Below are 21,699 nucleotides of genomic sequence, written 5' to 3'. Positions count from 1 at the left end.
TCCAGTGTATGGGGCCCTCACCAGGATTACTTGATTCGAGAACTGGAAAAAAAACAAAGAAAAGCAGCTCGATTTGTTCTGGGTAATTTCCGACCATAGAGTAGCGATAAGAAAATGTTGCAAAAGTTTGGGCTGGGAAGACTTGGGAGAAAGGAGAAGAGCTGCTCGACTAAGAGGTATGTCCCGAGATGTCAGTGGAGAGATGGCGTGGAATGACATTAGTAGATGAATAAGTTTGAGTGGTATCTTTAAAAGTATCAGGGATCATAATATGAAGATGAAGTTCGAATTCAAGAGGATAAATTGGAGCAAAGATAAACAGATAGATAGACAGATAGATAGATAGAGAGATAGATAGATAGATAGATAGATAGATAGATAGATAGATAGATAGATTGATTGATTGATTGATTGATTGATTGATTGATTGATTGATTGATTGATTGATTGATTGATTGATTGATTGATTGATTGATTGATTGATTGATTGATTGAAAGAACAATTTAAGAGGCTTTTAACTCGGCCGAGTGTCTCAGTTGACAGGTAAAAGTGGCTCCCTGTTGCAAAGAATAAAATAAAAATCTTAAACGTAGTTTTCATGAAATTGTGCTCAATATGTGACATCACACGCATGCTCTGTTATAAGATGATGACGTGTTGACTCGAGCGCAGAGCTAGTCGGATTCTTAAAGGGCGAAATAAAGTCCATTCCACACTTCATATCGTAGGATCTCTGGTGACACATTTCGTGTTTCTTCATTAAAATTCAGCCACAGACGCCATCTAGTAGGCCTAGAGTAAAACTAACGCCGAAATTGGGCGCCAGATGGCGTCAAGTTATTATTATCCAATGACAGTGAACTTTCTTTTGTTGCAGTCAAACCTTCATCATTTTAGGCATCAATATTACACGAAATGCTGTTCGTCTACTCTATTATGAAGATAATTTGTTTGAAATTTTATAAAAAGACTGAAAGTACATAAATATAAAATGAGTACATTACGCTACCACTAAAGTCGGAACAGATACAATGGCCGGCGGCGACATCGAAACCCAGACTGACATCATAGTAGAAGGCGCGAGGAGCATGTAAAAGACCTCAAAACGGGATCTGGATTGGTAAACAAACGACTTCTGGATCACTTTTTACCGAGAGAGACACGCAAGTAACCTGAGAGGAAAACATACCGCGATAAATGAAGGAAACACATTTAAGAGAAGACTGACGAGGAATTCTAACCAAACAGCGAGAAGTACGGGAAGAAAATCTAATATTTCAGGGGAAAATCTTAACCAACTACTTAATATTCACATTAGCCAAGAGAATTTAGAATCAATAATCAGAATAATCAAATAGTTGGAGAAATAAGTATACTAGAAGCTAAATGAACGGCATCAACATGCATTATGTCATTCGAATTGTAACTTATGATTTCATGAACGAGCTTGTCACCACGGGGTCTTTCTAAGACGTGGGAGTGGATTGCCCAAGATTGCATAATTTGGCTCAAGATGAGTGACCGTGACCAGAGATGACGTTCGGAGGACCAGCTACCCGCCGCGACGATCGCATGTGGCAGCTGAAGAGAAGAGAACATCTCAGAGAGGCGAAAATTCTATGTATCATTTGGTAGGGAATAATTACTATAGCTCAATTGCAAGTGACATATAACCTCAGTGCCAAACATGATCTACAGAACTAACCTATTTCACGTAAACTTGCATTAGTCAATATGTAGAAAGCGACTTCGTTATAAACGAATTCCAATCTTAGTCACAGTTTTGTTAATGCCATAAGAGTGTGTGTTGCGTATAGCCATACTGTTGTTGTAATTCAAATAGTTTATACATGCTGTATGAAATTTACATGGATTCTAGGAGATAAAAGTATTGATAGAAAGGACGATGGCTGTATAACACAAAGAAGAGATAGATCCTGTGTGGGCAAGTGTAGAAGCAATAACGTCGAGGGAAGTTAAATGTTATGAAGAATGAGGTTATTAAGTTGATATGAGATGAGAAAATCATTGATTACAAAGTGATAGACTTGAATTGAATAACTATGGAAATGCAAAAGGTACAAAGGCGCATTCGTCGGTAATTGCGAGGAAAGAAGAAGTAATTACGATATTAAATGGCACACGAGAGTAAGATCATTTTCGATAGTTATTATGTGGCAAGGGAGAAGAGAGTATGATCACACCCTATTTTCATCTTAAATAAAAACTCATAGTAAAGTACCCTAATCAGCTGAGAGCCTCCATACTTGACATGTATATTGATATAATGGATTGTAATAGGACTAATCGACACATTCAGAACTACTCCTTCCCAAATCAAGTTAAGATCGAGGTTATGAAGTAATTCAGTAAAATGGCACAATAGAATATACTGTATATAGAGGTCAGCTTATAGTATCACCAAGGAAGGCAGCACAACACACATGAGTTCTAATGCTAATTTATGTTTACTGTAAGATAGGTTAGGCATAATGAACTTTGCTGATGTGATATATGAATTTAACACATGAATGATAGATGTAGAAACATTTCATGGACAATGATAACTTGATAACAGCAAATGTTGGCTGTATACAAAAAACATATTGAGCATTCCGAAACCCAAGAAATCAACGGAGGTCATAATAAGATTCCAGATAATAAAATTTCTGATAATAAAGATGTCAGATAATAAAATTCAGACAGAAATTTCATATAAAAGCAATTGAGATTAGAATAGGTTCAGGTTAGTCAATCTAAGTGGGCGATACCTTAGGTAGGACGTTGTTCTGATGATATTACACGACATAATATTGGTTAAATGTGATGCTAAACTCCAGTTTTCAATTAGAGGAGTAGACCGAAAATGAATAAGAAATATAGGTTTAGAATGATGATAATTGCTAGATGTAGATTATAACTGATCAGTTTAACTTATAAGAAGCAAATTAAAGGAGAATTCAACCTAATTCAATTATGGATATGAATCAATTAGAATGTAAGATACGTAGGCTAGTTGTACAACTGAAGAATCAGCAGTTCAGCGCTTGCTTATTTAATCAAAGAAAACGACCCTGACGTCAACCTCATCAGAGGAGTTAATGAGATGAAATGAATGACGTGGTATATGACAGAGGGTGACACCCAGTGCCGACACTTAGCCCACTCCTATTGAATAGCACCAAGGGGTCTGCTCAAGGCTTAACGTCCCCATCCGACGGACGAATCAGCATCAACAGTGTCGTATGCTGTCACTCCATATGAGCACTGCAGAGAGGTTTGGAATTTAATCCAGGCTTTTGGCACGCAATCTAGTGATTAGAAATTGTATACCACCACCTCTGCTACCAATATTCTGATGGTGAAAATCTTTTCGACCAACGGGACTCGAACCGGCTAACCACGGTGGCCACCAGGCGGGCTCAATTAATGACTAGTGTATAATAATTGAAATTATCGTACATTAATTTCTCAATCAAATTAGGAATTGAAAGAGACTATGACTATATTGCGGGTCTGGTGGTGGTACGTTCCCACGCCAAGGATATTTCATCTCGGTTCCAGTATACAGTACTCCTTCACAGAAACGTTTGGTGGTTTGCCTATATAGTCCGGCGTCATTTAGCCTATAGTCTTCGTACTCGGTCAAGTAGTGCGAACTGGGTCACATATGTCGATTTGGCCAGATGCTCTTACTGACGCCAACCCTCTGTGGTGGACAGTAGTGTGTATAAGAGTGCTGGGACAAACAAATGCACTCTGTCCCCCAAGTCAGAGGAACTCAGGACCCTCTGTACTGAAAGCCTCGATGCTGACCATTACGCCAAAGAGTCGAAGTGACACATTTCACAGGGCGAGTACTTGCCGCATGCCTCGTGTCGGTAAATGAGACCTCAGTTGCAGTCAAACCGTTCCCCTGAGCCTGTAAAATACTATGAATGTAAAATAAGATTGAAAAAAGCCATCACACGCAGTAAACCGATCACCTACTGCTGTCACTCTGTACGGCAGCTTATCGCAGACAGTGACATCACTGGGCGAGTTATATGCACAGTACTCATGTCTCTCTGCATACATTACTACCATTGTTTTCTTTTTTTTCTTTTCAGTTGCAGCATCCAGACGATATCGTACAGCCTTGGCCAGTAAGTATAACATCAACCGTTACTTAATAATTAGCTAAGTTAACATTTTGTAAATACTATAGTCATGTAATAATTGTGTACATCATCATCGTCATCACAATCATCATTTATACCAAAATAGTGTATTATCTACTAACTGTAAGATCTCTCATTTCTTTCACTTCTACAATGTACATATTGTATTCTCTGATTATATGCAGGAGACGACCTAATGGCCTTAATCATACCAGACGAAATAAACCTATTATTTCGAAAAGAGAGCGGAAAAAGAAATATATGTTATCTTTTGTGTCAAACGATGGAGGCAGGGTGGATGAATTGGAGAAAAATGAAGTGTGTGCTCTGTGATGGCCGAACAAAGCCAACGGTGGAGGGGGAGAATATAAAAAGACCATACTACGACCGACAATGATATACGATACTGACACATTGCCAGCAGAAATGCGCAGGAGAACAAGATAGATGAGCCCGGAAGGGGAAGTCTCGGATAGATGTGCGGGGTCACCAAACTGAACAAACTAAGGAATGAAGCGGTGGTGGCAGCAAGGAGATTGCAGTGGTGAGGTGAGGAGGAAGAATACTGCTGGAGATGAAGGTCGCAGGAGAATTTCGAAACGGCAATGGATGTGAAAGGACGTGAAAGAAAAGCGGATAACGAATTTGGATGCACACAATCGGTAGAAATGGTGACTAGTGTCAGGAACATCGACCCCATTTGAAAATAGGAAAATATGTGTAAAGAATGATCTACTGGTCCGAACCGTTATAAACTCTACCTGATTATGGATGCTTGATTCAGAATACGTGCAGAAGACTATGGGGGTGTATTTACTTCTCGTCGGCAATATGGGTCCCTCCTTTACCAAACTACAACTTCTAGATAATGGTCTTGTGGTCTCATCATCCACCTGCGAACCCATCACCAGGAACACAAACGTTATACTCCCAAGCCGAGTAAATGCCCAAGATAATAATGCAGCTCTCCCTACATAATTAATAGAAACGCATATACATTTGACCTATTAACGCATAAACTTGCTGGTCTTATTGACGAGCTATCATCTTGAACGACCTCCCTGGATCTGCAACCTGTACAATAGGCGTGTAATGAGATTTGCATAACACATAAGGATTTCAAAAGATAATAAATGCATGCCTTTGCAATTTATGCAACCCTTTCTACAACAGCGTACTGCAGGATGGATTACTCTGCGAACTCGTTACAAAAATGCAATGAATTCTCCTATTTCGTCAGCTGCGAACAATAGTGACGTAACACAAAATTAGCAGTTTTGAGAAATTTTGGTGCAACTGCAATCTTTCATTCTCCCGTCACGGTCCAATATTTTGCAGAATTTATATCTTATTTACAGACAGTACTCTTCAATTTAACATAGTATAAAATATGCATATTAATAAAATCATGTTTGTGGGATTGTTTTTACTTGCGTCGCCAACGAATTAGTTGGTAGCTTATTCCAAGAAAATATGGATACGACGTAATTAATTTTATTTATTCTTATGGAAATGCTTACTCCCCCAAAAGAACACAAATATTGACAGTACTATAAACAAGAAACAAAGGCAGGATAAGACTACATTATTTTTCATGCTTTAGATTTCTCGTAAACACAATCAGAGAGCAATTACCATACACAAAGTTGAAAAATACAGGGGCTCACATCAAACGAAACTAAGAAACTAAATTAAAATAATAAGAAGAAGAAGATGCAATACTGTCTGTTAGTCAATTTCTGTATCCTCCTGGTATTCTAAGCTTGCAAGAAGAAAACGAGCGTGGAGAGGCGGTTGCGAATGAGGCTCTTCTTGGGGATTGGCAAAGGTCCCAGATAAGCTGTCAATACGATATGCATGTTTTCTGTTCTTTCAGCGAATTATTAGTCTAGAAATAGCGGCCCAGATGGTCCTTGGTACGATGCTCCATCAGTGTTTTCACTTTTCTGCTGATAGTGGGGTGGTACGTCACCTTCATTTTGACTGGATCCAACGTCAAAGAACTTCAGAGTAATGCTACCGTTTGCACAGTTGTCTGAATAGAGAACTCGGCAACAGACTGCCACACACAAACCTGAGCCTATGCACCATAGAGGCATCCTCTGTGGGTGCTCTTAACTTGGGAGCGTGGGTTGGCGGCCCTCAGCTGAGTCCTGACATTGCTTCCACTTCCTTGTGCCGGGCTCCTCTGTCCTATCCGATCTCCCTTGGTCAACTCTTGTTCTTTTATGACCCCGACGGTCTAGGGAGTTTTTAATTTTCACGCCCTTCGTGGCCCTTGTTTTCCTTTGCCCGATACCTTCATTTTTCGAAGTGCCGGATCCCTTCCAATCTTTTTCCTCTGATTAGTGTTATATAAAGGATGGCTGCCTAGCTGTACTTCGTCTTAAAACAGCAATCATCACCACCACCACCACCAATTCTGCTAAAAACAAATTCTATTCGAAGCACTTCTTATAAGAATTCAACTCGCAGAGCTTGGTAAACGGATTTATGATCACACTATCTCATTAACCTAAACATTAAATTTTTAAGAACCTTATCAGACGCATGTAAGTACTGAGGTTCTCTTATATAACAGCACAAAGTACAGAACGTGCCAGCAAAAAGTCAGAAGAACATTGTAGACGTCATTCGGAAAGAAGTTCTCTGTGAAATGAAGTGAAGGTCGTTCGGCGACATTGTTACCAACTTGAGCACGTCAAAACGGGGAGTGATGATGAGCGTGTGTGTCAGCCCTAAATATAGCTATTCCTGCAAGAAACGTGATAAGTGCTGTATTGAATAAGAGAGGCAAAGGCCAGTCACCAGCCGTGCCCTTGTCTCAGGGGTAACCCTGCCCTCAAATGACTATCGCACGTACGTTTCACCAGTTAACAGCAGCTGCAGCGTCGCACTAACTCAAGATTATCTGCCACGGGACATTCGAATATGTGTACCCCAATCGACCGCCCTACAGACAACACGCAAGGGGTTTCATGGTGGTGGTGCTGGTGATTATTGTTTTAAGAGGAACTACAACTACGCAACCATCCTCTATATAACACTAATCAGATAGAAAAAATGGAAGGGGTCCGACACTTCGAAAAATGAAGGCATTAGCTAAAGGAAGCCAAGGGCCTTGAAGGGCATGAAATTGAAAGTCTCCCTAGGCCTCCATACCTAATGCCGTCGAGGTCGGAAAAGAACAGGAGTTGACCAAGGGAGGTCGGATAGGATAGATGAAAGTGAGGAACCTGGCACAAGTAAGTGGAAGTAATGCCATGACTGAGCTGAGGACCACGTGGTCGCATTTTGTTGCAATGTGATGGGCCACACTTGCCAGCAAATGCAGTTCAAGGGATAGGCCAGAGCCCACTGCTGTTGGACATTTACTGCGTATTTCACTTTCGTTCATTACGTATATAACACTAGTACGTATGGAGTATGTGGAGAAGTACCCCCCCCCCCCCTCACTTCCTGAAGAGGAAAGTTAACAGCAGCGACGACGACAACTGACTATAGAGTTCACTGACCTTTCACTGATAGTAGCATGAATCTACCAACGCCGCCTCAGTCGTACAATTGCAAGATTCAGATGAGGATCCTGTTGTTTAAAGGGGCCTAACATCTTGGTCATCGGCCTCTAATGGTGCGAAATGTTATGACAATTTAAATATCCAGAATCCTCCATTGACCAGATTCGAAAACGTGAGGACGAAGAATGAATGGATAGATATGAAGTTGGATCCGACCCGCAATGCCCCATATTCCCAGAAACTAGCGTTAAATAATAGTATTACGGACCAAGAGACTGCGTCTAAAGCACAATACTGACTCGATGATGCTTGTACTCGAAACGGGTCCAAAATCCAGGTTATCAGCGTCTCATAATGGTACTTATCGCTAGGAAAATAGATGGTGCGGTACTAATCAAAAGTGGCGTAGACTCGCGGTATTCCACACATTATGGTACTATGCACAGGTAATGAAATTCGCACATGTAACACAAACCTATGGTGTTCCTCACAGAGTGGGTACTAAGCATAGGCAAGGCAGAACCTTGGGGTCGCTCATATAGTGCTACTGATCACAACCCTATTTGGTACCTAACTTAGTGGCACTACGCGCAAGGAAAAGCGACCCATGGTGGTACTAAATCACAAGTACTCTCATGGTTCTAATTTGATCATCTCTTGGTCGCCTCTTACGACAGGCAAGGGATACCGTGGGTGTATTTTTCGTCTGCGTCCCCCACCCACAAGAGGGGATGAGGATCCTTGCTCTGCACCAACTGCCGCCGTGTGGCATCCTGCGGCAGCAATTGCCGTGGTATAGTTTTCGCTGCTCGCTGCAACTGTATTTACTGTCACGTGCGGCCATAGCCTTAGGGTACCATCCCGGCATTTGCGTGGAGGAGAAGTGGAAAAACACATCGAGGATGGATGAGGTGGAAATCGAACCCACCTGCACTCACTTGACCTCCCGAGGCTGAATGGACCCCGTTCCAGTGTTCGTACCATTTTTCAAATGTCGTGGCAGAGGCGGGAATCGAACCCGGGCCTCCGGGGGTAGCAGCTAATCAGCCATTGATTTTTTAGAATTGAATTTTAGGCCTTTCCTAGTACGCCTCTTCAGTGATGCCTATGACAGCTAATGTTGGAGAGAGATACAACATTCACTACTGTATATCAATCTGAAAGCTGCAAAGTGCAAGTCTTAAGAAAATCTTGGAACACAAATATAAGCGAAGTTCCTGCTTGAGACCTAGTGTTTACAGTGCACTACGGGCTGTCTCAGTCTTATGCTTGGCGTTGACAATATGAGCATTTCTTATGCAGCCACTCCATGCTATCAATGGTGTGAAAATGTTGCTCATAATGTCGGTTGGTACCAAATTTCAGAGGGATTGGCAGAGTGATGTACAATAGTAACTTCTGGCTCAGTGAGGAACTTTGAGCATCCAACCAGTCTTCGGGCTGAACATACATACACCCGGTGGAGATAGGCAGCCAATATAACATCAAATAACTTGCTACCTGTGTGTCATCACTCTGATCCAGGGACCTCGCAAACTGTTGTGCTCAATTCCGCGTCAAATACTAAGAACCACGACTTATTGCACAGGTTACGCCACGCTTCACTGAATACTTTGACACGGATATTAACTTTCGAGGTGGAACGGCCATACTTTAGCGAGCGTTTTGTACTTTGTCTTTGTGGCTGGGTCTGTTCAAAGCCGGGGGGTACAAGGTGTCTGAATACCGGCCATGTAGTTGTTCGATTCCACCTTTGTAAAGGTTTTTAATTTTTTTAAATTTGAACGGACACACTTACCAGGTCACATCACAGCACTCACGATGTATTCCAGTGACGAGTACGTTGATACGTTTATGCGGAAACAAGGCAGAACGCAGTCCTGTCGCGACCGTTTTCCTGACAGAAGACTGCCGACTGCCGAAACTTCGAACGAAGATTGCGCTTGCAAGGGTGCCTTTCTTTAGAGAAGCTCTTATGACGTTTGGTCCAAATGAAGAGGCTGTCCAGAATATTAGTACACGGACACTTGCACAACAGACCGCATCAGCCATGCCTATACTGCAGTTTCACCGGTAGCTCCACGGACGTGAGACCAATAACGAAGACTGAGTCCTGTTTTCAGACGAATCATGATTGCACAACAGAGGCATCGTGAACAGGCACAATCTGCATTATGGGAGCGCGGAGAAACTCCAGGGTGCATTTCAAGTGCAGTGGGGAGTAAATGCCTGGTGTGGGATCTCATCGGACATGTAACGGGAGCACGCTACCTTCTCACAGCTGGTGGAGAACGCGCCACTGCGCAAGCGTTTAACCAGGATGGGGCCCCACCTCACGGATCATCTTCACGCTACATATTCAAATAAGTGGATCCGCTCACTGGCCCTCCAGATCACCCGACTTCTCCCTGCGGGGTCACTTGAAACAGGTAGTGTGTGCACATGATCACGTGACGTGTTTTACGTGGTGCTGAACTCAAGGTGACATCGGATAAAAGCGGTCCTCTTCAGGACCAAAAGGAATTCACTCTTTGGCACATTACAGTCACTGTACACGGCAACAGCACCAACCCGAGGCACGTGACAAAACGTAACATAGTGTTGTTCGTTTTTCGGATGATATCATACTCTGTTTCTTTATGGTGCAATGATACCGTTGTTCGCGAATATGCTAGAAATCACTAGGGCCACTATTACTTAAGCTATAATAAATGTGTTAAACGAACGTGTTGTTCGCCACCGGAGCTGGTTTAATCAATGGTTCACATGGAGCTAGTGTACGTCAGGCGCTGCCGGCGTTTCAGCAAGAAATGTCACATGAAATGTGTTTTAATTTTTAGCATACTCAAAGCTAAAACTAATTCCATTGTTTCTGAATTGAAAATCTGAATATATCAAAATCAAAATTTCGAAATTCAAGCATTAAGCAGTTTGACGACGGCAATCAATTTACATTTTACAGTGAAAAATTGTGTCCTCTCATTGTGCGTGATATGTCACATTGTTTACATAATCTTTGCTTAAATGATTGGAGATAATTTCTAAAATATCGATCACCCTCCCCCCCCCCCCTGGTAAGTTATTCCATTCCCCAACTTGTCTATATGTGCTCCAATGTTTTCTTCCAATTCCAACTTTTTCTTCATATCATGGTCTTTCCTACTTCTAAAAACACCACTCAAACTTCTAACATTTACGTATCGCCACTCTTTTGTCGAAAATCGTCCAGAAAAATTCATGCTGTTTCTTTCCGGATCTTTTCCAGTTCTCGCAATCCTGGTGAGGGAATCCATTTTGTTTGTAAATTCCGTTAGGAAGCACACAGGTCTTATGGCGACGATGAGAGGGCTAGGAGTGGGAAGGAAGAGGCTCACCTGCTGTGAAAATGGGGAACCACCGAAAATTATCTTCAGGGCTACTGACAGTGGCGTTCGAAACGATTCTTGCCCCGAATAATGGATACCGGCCGCAGCTATCGACCTAGCTGATGAGGGAACCATGCTTTCATTGGGGTCTTCACTCTCCTTTACTACAAACTCTAAATACCCTCATAACTATGTGAAGAGAGCTGTAACCTTTAACACCTACGTTCACCCGATCAACGTAGTAATTAAAGCTGAGAGGACTTCTCACGCTGTTTACCACCACACATCTCACCACATTTTCGAGCTCCTTCACTATCCCGTAACGTAGAGTACATATTACTCTATAGAATATAACATCATCCTAAGAAAAAGGCTGTATCCATAATTCCATTCCTTTGCTCATATCATTTATGTATGCGAGATGATTTGAAAACTTCAATATGTCTAAAAGTACTCATCTGATTTGCAAAGTAAGCATATCACTGAATTTCTCACTTGATTCTTAATTGCTTTATTAGGTGAAATTAGTATAGTCCCATTTAAAAACCAAAGTCCCTATATGTTTCTCGGTAATTAGGTAAATGATCGAGCGGAATAGGATAATACTGTATGAGCCCCTTAACATAATTTAAAAAGACTATGTCTATATCTTTAACGAATCAGAAGATATTTGGGGTGGACAAAGACCCTGTATAATAAAATAGCAAGGTACCCTCTTAATGCAGGTCCAATTGCAGTCGATAGTCTCCGTCTAAGTATAATATGCTAACATGCTGCTGTAACTTTTCAGGGGCCTTAAGACGCCACGCCTACGGTCACCCTCGGCATGGTAAGTAACAGTCACAAGCCCTGCACAATCTGAAGTCCTGAGAACACGAACAAACGACTTGGTAACTCATGTATAAGGTCGACCAAGCTATATGAAATTGTGAAGGTGATAGGGAACAGAAAGCGAGAAAGAAGAACTATCTGCAATCTGCAGTGATAATAATCTAGGGTTTTGTAAGAGAAGCAGCAATACACAAAGGAGTAAGGCAACGCTGCACTTTGTCCTATCGCCTTTTCAGTGTTTATATACGACACGCGGTAAAGGGAATCATAATCCAAGCGGAGTTACCCTAAGATTTGCCGATGATTTTGTTTGACTGCAAAAGATCTAGAGAAACTACTAAATCGTTCAGAGTCTTTGAAGAAGAATTACATGATGAAAAATAAGTGGTCCAAAATATAATAATAATTTTACTGGCTTTACGTCCCACTAACTACTTTTACGGTTTTCGGAGACGCCGAGGTGCCGGAATTTTGTCCCGTAGGAGTACTTTTACGCGCCAGTAAATCTACCGACATGAGGCTGGCGAAAGGAGAACAATTTGGCAAAATTTGACCAGAAGAAGAGATAGGACACATCTTGAAACACCCAGGACTTTTTCAGCTGGTTTGTGAGGAAGTATCAAGGTATGAATATGACAACCATCAGGATGTATTAGTTAGTGGCACGAACTGATCACGCAAAGATGTCGCCGAGCATTTGTCAGCCATACGGACGAGTACATTCAAAATTGGCGCCATCAGTAAAGATGTCCATACAGGGATTATCCCGGCCAATGTAATCATTCAAAGCCCATTTTATAATTCAACCCTGTGCCTGTCAGTAGAATAAGGTTGAAAATAGCGCTTATAGCCACAAAGTTCCCCGAACGCGGTTGGTAATACCATCCCCTTATCCAGACCACATGATCACCGTTCAAACACACCTCATCATCAGACCCGGCAGTTTTATCGAGTAACAGGTTAGACTGCAAACTAATGTGGTTACTGAGCTAGCCCGTTCTTGCCCAATGTAGCGAGAGTAACATAAACTCTGGGGGTTCTGATGGGGACGCTTATGCAAAACTCGGAGCATTGCGTCGTCAAGGCCGCTCTTCCGTAATGTAGCGAGAGTAACACAAATTCTAGGAGTGTTTAAAGGGGGCGTACTCCTAATGTTGTGCATTTTAAGCTGTTGCTGCCTAAAAAGGCGGACTCTATGCCCTTTTATTATAATTACTTATTCAGTTCTGTAGTTATTCGCTGAATAGTCAAAATAAATTCAGCTCGAGCTGAGCGTGTTCTCATACCATTGCAGGTCGGATCGCTAATTTGTTTACATTCTGAATAATTCGAAAATTCATAGCCTTCACTGTCGCGGAGTTTGCGATATATTTCTTTATCCCAACTCGAACACTTCATTATTAGAGTTTGTCACTAAACTTCATGGCGTTTCGCATATTCCGATGACCATGAATTAATACCAGTTTGTAAATACTAAATAGTTATAGTGTTCCCTCTATGACACTGAGGAGCGTCAAGCCGAGTCCCGGCGAATGCATGTGAGATTCTTGAAATGAAAAGCATTGTTCAGTTCAATGGAATTACGTGGCTTTGTCCGCATTTGGCAGTGATTGAGAAGGTCAAGCGTGGTCCGCTACACTACATCCTCCAGAGTTGCGACAACAGCCTGGAAGTTTCCAAATGTGAAATACGAAACTGCATAGATGCAGTGCTTTCAACATGCATCCCTTGCTACATACTTGTATACATATGAATTCATTTTTTAGAAATACGTTACAGTATCTTGAGCTTATTTTGAAGCATTTAAACTAGTGAGTCCTTTGTCTTCTCAGCCTTAGTCTAAAAGGAAAGCTCAACTCTTTGGGTGATGAAAGTGCTATATCTTATCACTTAAATAGTCGGACGGAACCTAGGATATATACACTGGAACGTGAGGCGAAAAACAGCTCACCGGACTGGTGCACGAGTCCCGTGCTCAACGTAGTAGGGACCAGTACGTTAACATGGCCATACGGTGCGTGGCGTACTACAAGTGGCCACGATCCTGGCTGAGAGAGACATGACATGAATTGCTGCCCATCCCAACCTGTTGGCGAGAGAATATTGCACGCTATTAACATTTGGGGTCGGTTACCTCGCAAGAGGCTATTGCTCACACAGGCACATAAACCTGTACGCCTTCAGTGGGTTAGAAATTATCGAACACGGACCGTAGCGGAATGAAGGAACGTAATGTGGTCTGACGAATCACGTTTCTGCCTGCATTCTAATGACGCACATCGTCGAGTGCACAGAAAGACAAATGAAGCACTTTATCCTGGATATGCCCAAGGTCAGGTTCATTGGGCCCGCTCACCGAGGTGACCACGAACACGAACCAGCATCACCTGTTGTCTTTCGGTCAACATCTGCGTAGTGAAAGTTCATCCGGCTGGACGCATATGTGACTGGTTTTATGAACACTCTCCAGCCTATTCAATCTCGATTGGCTTTCAAAATCACCTGACTTTAACCCCATTGAAAATCGCCGCGGGGGGGGGGGGCAGCGCGTAAAACGCGAACATCAGCACTCCCGCAAGATCAAATCCTCGGCGAGTTAGATCCAACGTACCTACACAAGTTTGTGGACTCGCGGAGTTGCAAGGTACAACATGATCCTTCTCCGGGGAGGGTATTAATTAACGCTTTCTTTCCATCATGTTTTTATTCCCAAGGTTGTTCACTAACTGTTATGGCATGTTTATGCTCAATTTCTCTTATCTTCCTTCCACACTGTGCTTTCCCAAACTACATCTTCAGATCTTCTTATGTTTCAATAAATTATCAATTATGTTTTCTGATTTATAACAAGTGTTTGTATTAGACGCTTATTCCCATGAATGTGGAGACAACTGAACTCTCCTTATATTTAAATAGGTATGAAGAGGTTTGAAGAATAACATACAACAATTGCTGCCGGAAATGGACGACGACGGGACTTACTACGCAGAGCAAACCAGCACTACAATCGATGTACTATATGTATGAATAAAGCAATCTGAATTTAAAATTTATGATTTCTTTCTAAACATCTATCATTCCTCCTCCTAATTCTTAATTATGACTTGGGCTGAGACGTTGATGCGTAAAAATATGCAGAAAACCTAAAAACTTCGAGAAGTGCGCGCGATCGAGTTTTAATTACACATTTAATAAAGGTGCAACGTTCTGCTACGTACAGTGCAAGACAGAAACACTTCTTTCAGGCAAGGTAACAATTTAAAAATATATACTCCGTGTTTGTTACAAAAAGTACTTGCAGAACTTCCACCTAGAATGAATTCAGCGAACCCTCAATGGAGAGAGAAGTTAAAATTTGTATAACTGGAGTTATATTAGCCTTAACCACACCAGGCTTACCTTGCCAGGATCAGCTCCAGGTTCTTTGGTGTAAAGGATCGTCCGTTTGCATACAGGACGTCCAGACACTTGTCTCCACATTAGCGGACTTCAAGGGTCCATACTGTACTTGAAGCAAGTGACATCTTCCTCTTCCAAGACACTCTCCTTTCACTATTTCACTTGTCTTGCACATCATTTGATAGCCCTGTTTCGTTTTTCATTTTACTTCAGTGTTCTCTTACAAGAGCATGAACAAATGATGGGCAGTACAAATGTAGTTGCTGTTAAGAACTAAAAAGGCTAAAATAACCAATAAGCCAAAACGCCGAAAAAGGCAAAAAAAAAAAAGGAAAAATAAACCCACCATTACACTCCTCAACTTCCGAGCGCTAATACTCCTTAATTCTTCAAAAGGTTCTTTACACTCTCGAAGTCTGAACTTCTGAAAGAGTGGTGGTAGTCAAAGCATCCATGTTGCCACATCTCCATTAGTGAACAGTAACAACTGTGTTGCGACATCCACGACAATTCCGAGAAAGTCAGAAGTTAAATTTTAGAACTGCAGTATTGCAAATTCGTAAAATATTGCCATTTGCTTGTGCACTATCCTCATTGACACCGTAACAAGGTTACTCGTGCCTCCCAGGCCGTCGAAAACACTACACTATAACATACCAGTGAAATACACAGTATTAAACAAAGAATGACATGTCTAGTTCTTCAAAGGACATCATCAGTTCTGATGATGATCATGCTTGCCTAACAGCTAGGTCATAGGCCCCTAATGATACGAGGTGCAACGAAATGAAACGATAATTAAAACTCCACTGACTGAAATATAAAACGAATAATGACCATGAATCCAAAACAATCAGTGGATCCACTCCACAACGCAGATCACCGGCCCCCCATAATAGTACTAATCACTGGTAAAGGAGAACCATGGTGTCCCTTCTGTAGTGGTAATAATCACAGGTAATGTACACCCATGGTATGTCATACATAAGGGCACCACTCGCAACCAACGCAGATCGATGGTGTTTGTCACTAATCATGGGCGCCGGTATTCCCGCAGTGTTCCTCACATAGTGGAATTAATAACAGGCCACGCTGCTGACATAGTGGTACTAATCATAGGGAACGTAGACCCGTGGATGTTCTTTGTATAATGGTACTGCTCATAGGTAACGCAGACCCATTCTGAATACAGGAGAACCGACAGCGTATGGTACCTTTTCTCGCATGGATATTAGTCCGCGCAGCCGAATGCCCACCCCGCTCCGTCACACCTCGGTGCGATACACACGATAGTACTAACCACAGGCAACGCCCAGACACATGGTGTTCCTCACATCAACGTTCTACTAATAGGTAACGTAAGTTGCATTCATGGTGTTCCTCACATGGTGGTACTAATCGTAATTAACGCCGACCCATGGTGTTACTCAAAAATTGTGCTAATTACAAGTAGTCTCATGGTTTTAATTACATTGTATCTTGGTCTCGCCTTCTAGTTGCTTCTTACGACACATTAGGGTTACCTTGGATGTATTCTTCGTCTGCGTCCCCCACGCACAGGGGGTATATGAAAGAAAAAGATAAGGAGTATGCAAAATCTTGACATTCTTTTTTTTTACTGAGAGGGAGCAATTGAGATAATATGTTCGGCCAGGGCATACCAATAATAAATAGTGCTGGGTTGAGAACAGAACCCTGGGGAACCCCGTACTTAACACGCATTAAAGAATTCCTGACGTTCCCGGTAATTCGGAGCTAGATACGGCTGTATCGAGTGCACAGCCCGACTATGTTGGATTTTAATACTGGGTTTCAAGAAATCCTTTGTCACGTGATGTTGCAACGAACACAAATTGAACTGAACCTAGTTTTGACTTGCATGTTCTTAATCCGAGATTAATTGGAAATATGGAGGGGAAATTTTAAGTCTACAGACAAAATAATTTTATTTATATAGAATTCGACTCACTATTTGTACTTCTGATGGTTTAGCGCAGCACGTTCCTTTGTCGTGAATCGGATCATCCCAGTTAAGATTATTGAGGTCAGTGTCATCCTCAAATCAGTCGTTAATTCACGTCGTACAATTAGACATGCCAATAACATTTATGACTTGCGATAATAATGTTTAATTCAGCCTGTTGTATGTTTTATTTTGCCCTCTTGCTTGTGTGGTAACTTTCAAACGGCCGCATCGAATTGGAGGGAGTTTGTTATGATGCGTGCTCCAGCTCCTCTATCTGCGGAGGATAATAAGATGACGTTAGTCTTGAAAATGCAGATGTAATGTCACACTCATTCCCAGGCTCCAAGATACTTGGAGGGAAAGTCATATTCCCCTCCAGGAATATCAAGTGAATCTTTCGGTAAATGAAACTCAAAATGAAAACGCACTTATAAGGAATCGTTTTCGAGAGATTCAGTGCATCGAACGGGAGAAACTGGATGAGGCTTCACAGTTTCCTTTACGCAGCGACGATACACCATTGTTATTGTCCGGCTCCATGGCTAAGTGGTTAGCGTTAGGGCTCGATTCCAGGCACGGTCGGGAATTGGCACGGGGACTGGGTGTATGTGCCTTCTTCATCCTCATCACGAGGCGGAGGTCGCCTACGGGCGTGCACCAGGTCTCTCCGGAGGTCACACGGTGGTGTAGTGGCTGTCATCCTTGGAGCGTGGTTTCATTCCTGGTATTGCTCGGCTGAGAGTTTTAGTTTAATTCTCGACCACAATCCATTGCATGCAGAGCTGCGGAAGATGATGTAATTTGGCATCCAGGAACATAATTTGCTATAATCGGAATATACTCGAACTTCGGGGCTAAAGCAAAAAGTTTGAATAGCATACTCCGCATCGCAACCGTGTCTAACGTAACTACCATTTTGAAACAAGTGAATCTCACCGTGCGCGAACTGTACACACCGGACTTGTAAATGTATATTTCACTTTTTGTGAATATGTTTCCGTTTTAGTCAATTACTTTTTTTAATTTTCTCGCAGCAAGCGGAGTTGCGGGACGTGTTAACGCGTTGCGGCTGTAGAGTGAAGCTCTGTGTTTATGTATAACCCGCTTCTTAGCGTGAAGGAGATGTCGGTTCGCTTTTAATTTTTAGTGTTTCTAACGACTAGTGCGCACAGCTTACGCGCAACTCCGGCTCCGGGTGTTCGGACGTCAGTAGCAACGCAGTGCATATTATGTGGAGAGCGCATATTTAATAGCTAAGACGTACGACGCCTCGTGTTTGAACAGAAAATATAATTTTCAATTTAAACCTAAAAAATCCCCAAATTCTTACTTTCTCAAATCCCGTCATCAGTTCCTTTCTCTCACGTTGTTCTTGCCACTGGAATATATATACCTCCGCTGTGGAGAGGAATTGACAGCCCCGAGCAGTTTTAATGCAAGTGTCAGCTCTTTGCTCCTTGCGACGAAGTTCTTACCGGATTCAGCTGACGGTTAAATGTACAGAAATTAAGAGAAGTTGTGCATTTGAGCACGAAACTAGATCGGAGCTCTACTTTCTACGAAAAACGTTAAATTAGGCAATTTCCCTCAGCTGAAGGGCCGGGAAATGTTTCAAACTGGAGCAAACTAAAAAGCGCCGTAAATGCAGCCTGAAATCGCTGGTTTCTTTACTCGTGGTCTTTTCTCTGAAATTCGAGCCAAATTAACTTATTTACATGTGTTCCTTGGTTCAATACCCTCAAGCACGTTCTGACTTTCGAAAGATGTGTGTGCTTTACGTCATACCGACACAAATAGGTCGACTATTTTGAAACATGTCCACACAGTTGAAACACTGCACATTCGCGCTCGCAGTCGCAAATCTAATCGACCGGATAACGATGATTAAGAAACTGATTGTAATTTTTAGGAATGAACAAAGAATATATTCTCATAGTTTAAGCCGACGTAGCTTATATCCCTATGAGTTTTTCAGCAGCATCTGCTTGCCTCAAGGGCGACAACTGTGCCTGTTGATTTTTTTTTTCTAGGGGCTTTACGTCGCACCGACACTGATATGTCTTATGGCGACGATGGGATAGGAAAGGCCTAGGAGTTGGAAGGAAGCGGCCGTGGCCTTAATTAAGGTACAGCCCAAGCATTTGCCTGGTGTGAAAATGGGAAACCACGGAAAACCATCTTCAGGGCTGCCGATAGTGGGATTCGAACCTACTATCTCCCGGATGCAAGCTCACAGCCGCGCGCCTCTACGCGCACGGCCAACTCGCCCGGTCCTGTTGAATTAAAAATTTTAAAAATATGTCTGCAGTAGTTTATACGTGACTGCAAAACCGGCAGCTGTTCCTCAATATATGAGTATTTTGACGAGTCCGCCAAACTATAGCCCAAAAATGTGAACACTGTACTAGGCAACCTATTAACTCATCAACTCCAAATTATGTATGGGCCTATATCTTATTACCTTGGAAATTTGTTTTGGATAACTGATGAGATGACACATCGCTGAGCGCACGCGACTGTTGCTGCTAAACAGTTAGTCATCGGTTTGACACCGAGAAGGCGGCAGAGGGGATACCATGCTAAATATTTCAAGAAGCAGGGTAACTATGTAGACCATGTTTCTATTTACAAACGGACCTTACCTTCTTATATTCTAGTCTGTAGAACGTTTAGGCTGTGAGTTTTGCATAAACATTGGGGGCAGGTCCTGTCAGAACCGCTGCAATTTATGTTACACTTCTTACATAATGGAACAGCGAGCTAGAGCAGTGCTTCTCAAACTGTGGTACGCCACAAACTTTTACAGGGCTTCGCGAACACCCTTCAGGGAAAAAATTAACAGTTGAAATATGGAAATAATATTAAGAGAGTGAAATATGGAGCGACGCTTCGTGTCAAGGTTTCGACTGGATTGCGACGTCACGGCCACACCATTGACATTTTTATGATTGGTGATGTTTGAATTCCACAATTAACATCGATATTTACGCTAAATTCTAGCGTTTCATGAAACCTTCATACAAAGAGGTTTCCTGTTTTACTTTATCACAATTTTATTCTTCTTCCTCTTTCGCTTCTGCATGAATGGGTCACTTGGGACCACTCCTTGCACAACAGTTCTTCATTTCTGTTCCTCCGACCAGTTGCTTTCTTCTCGTCTTCCTCAACAATCCCCTTGTTTCTATCGTGAAGACTTGGTGGGGTCTTTGCTTACACCTCGTATGTTTAATTTGCAAAAATCCGTGTATTTGACAAGTAAGTCGTCGCAGTCTGATTGTAAGTTGAGATATTTCCGAGCTGATAATGTATTCCATTCTTAATTCTTCGCCCTAAGATCTTTCTCTAATCTGTAATTGTTCCTCTAAGTTTTTTTATGTAAACTGAGCGTTTCCGAAGCATAAAGAGCTTCAGGTTTGATGATGAATGTTACTGTTCCGGGACGAGCATAAACCTTCTTTGTATGTTGAAAAGCAATTTCCATTTTCTGACTTCTTGAAGCTACTTATTGCTATTTTCAGTGGTCCACTCACCTTGGTACTTAAACTCCTTTACTATTGCAATTTTATTCGTATCAATGGTAACAGAATTTTTTTATATTTCCCATAAATTTACTTTTTTTCTTCATTTGAGATGTAAAGTCCTCTTTTTGCTGCTTGCTCTTCAAGTATAGATCAGTTTCTGTGCGTTAATACCGCTCATATCATATACAGGGTACAATGAGACCGTGCGGCGCCACTCACTTTATGTGTGAGCAAGCGAACGTTTTTAAATTTATCTATCGGCAGCCTGTCACCACCTGGTGTTTGAGCTGCACGATATGAACGCAACCAAACAATAAGAGTAAAGATTTATGAGCTGACAGATCATAAAAATAAAACTTACAGCACGACATTACTTTTATGGTATTCGTTACCCCTTGCGCCTTAATTGCTGGCCATAAGATAGCTTATCACATATCCTCGAGATGGCGTCACGTCGTAACGACCATCATTCTGCCCCAAAACCAAATGTCAAAAGAAATTCGCACCCTACATGCCCTGCGCTTGTTCCCCACGTAGTAGCCTCTTACATCCTTTGTGTCCATCCACAGGGGACATACCGAGTTCCGATAAATGGAAAAAAATAGTGTGTCCGAAGAAGAATGGAAACGGTCAGGAATTATCAACATACAATATACAATGAAATGAAAATCCACAGCCTGTTTTCAGTCATTCGACCGGGTCAGGAATGGAATGAATGAAGCCCCCATCTAGCGGCGAGGATAGGAATTGTGCCTGTCGCACTCCTCTGGGACAATGATTAATGAATGACAGATGAAATGAAATGATATTGAAGAGTGTTGCTGGAATGAAAGATGATAGGAAAAACCGGAGTAGCCGGAGAAAAACCTGTCCCGCCTCCACTTCGTCTACCACAAATCTCACATGAAGTGACCGGGATTTGAACCACGGAATGCAGC

The 21,699-nt window shown here is 42.1% G+C and overlaps 1 protein-coding gene across 1 annotated transcript in view; it reads left to right on the top strand.

The window, feature by feature from the left end:
- The window catches only part of LOC136882229 (uncharacterized), a 275,745-nt gene extending 260,834 nt beyond the window's left edge, over positions 1–14,911 (top strand). The window contains exons 7-8 of the mRNA XM_067154786.2: positions 4,111–4,146; positions 14,792–14,911. Of these exons, the coding sequence (XP_067010887.2) occupies positions 4,111–4,146; positions 14,792–14,814 (59 nt within the window). The 3' untranslated portion in view covers positions 14,815–14,911. The remainder of the gene's footprint in view (positions 1–4,110; positions 4,147–14,791) is intronic.
- Positions 14,912–21,699: the final 6,788 nt, after the last annotated feature.

This window comes from Anabrus simplex, chromosome 10 (assembly GCF_040414725.1).
Source record: "Anabrus simplex isolate iqAnaSimp1 chromosome 10, ASM4041472v1, whole genome shotgun sequence".
NCBI lineage: Eukaryota > Metazoa > Arthropoda > Insecta > Orthoptera > Tettigoniidae > Anabrus > Anabrus simplex.
This window is presented reverse-complemented; position numbering and strand designations above follow the sequence as displayed.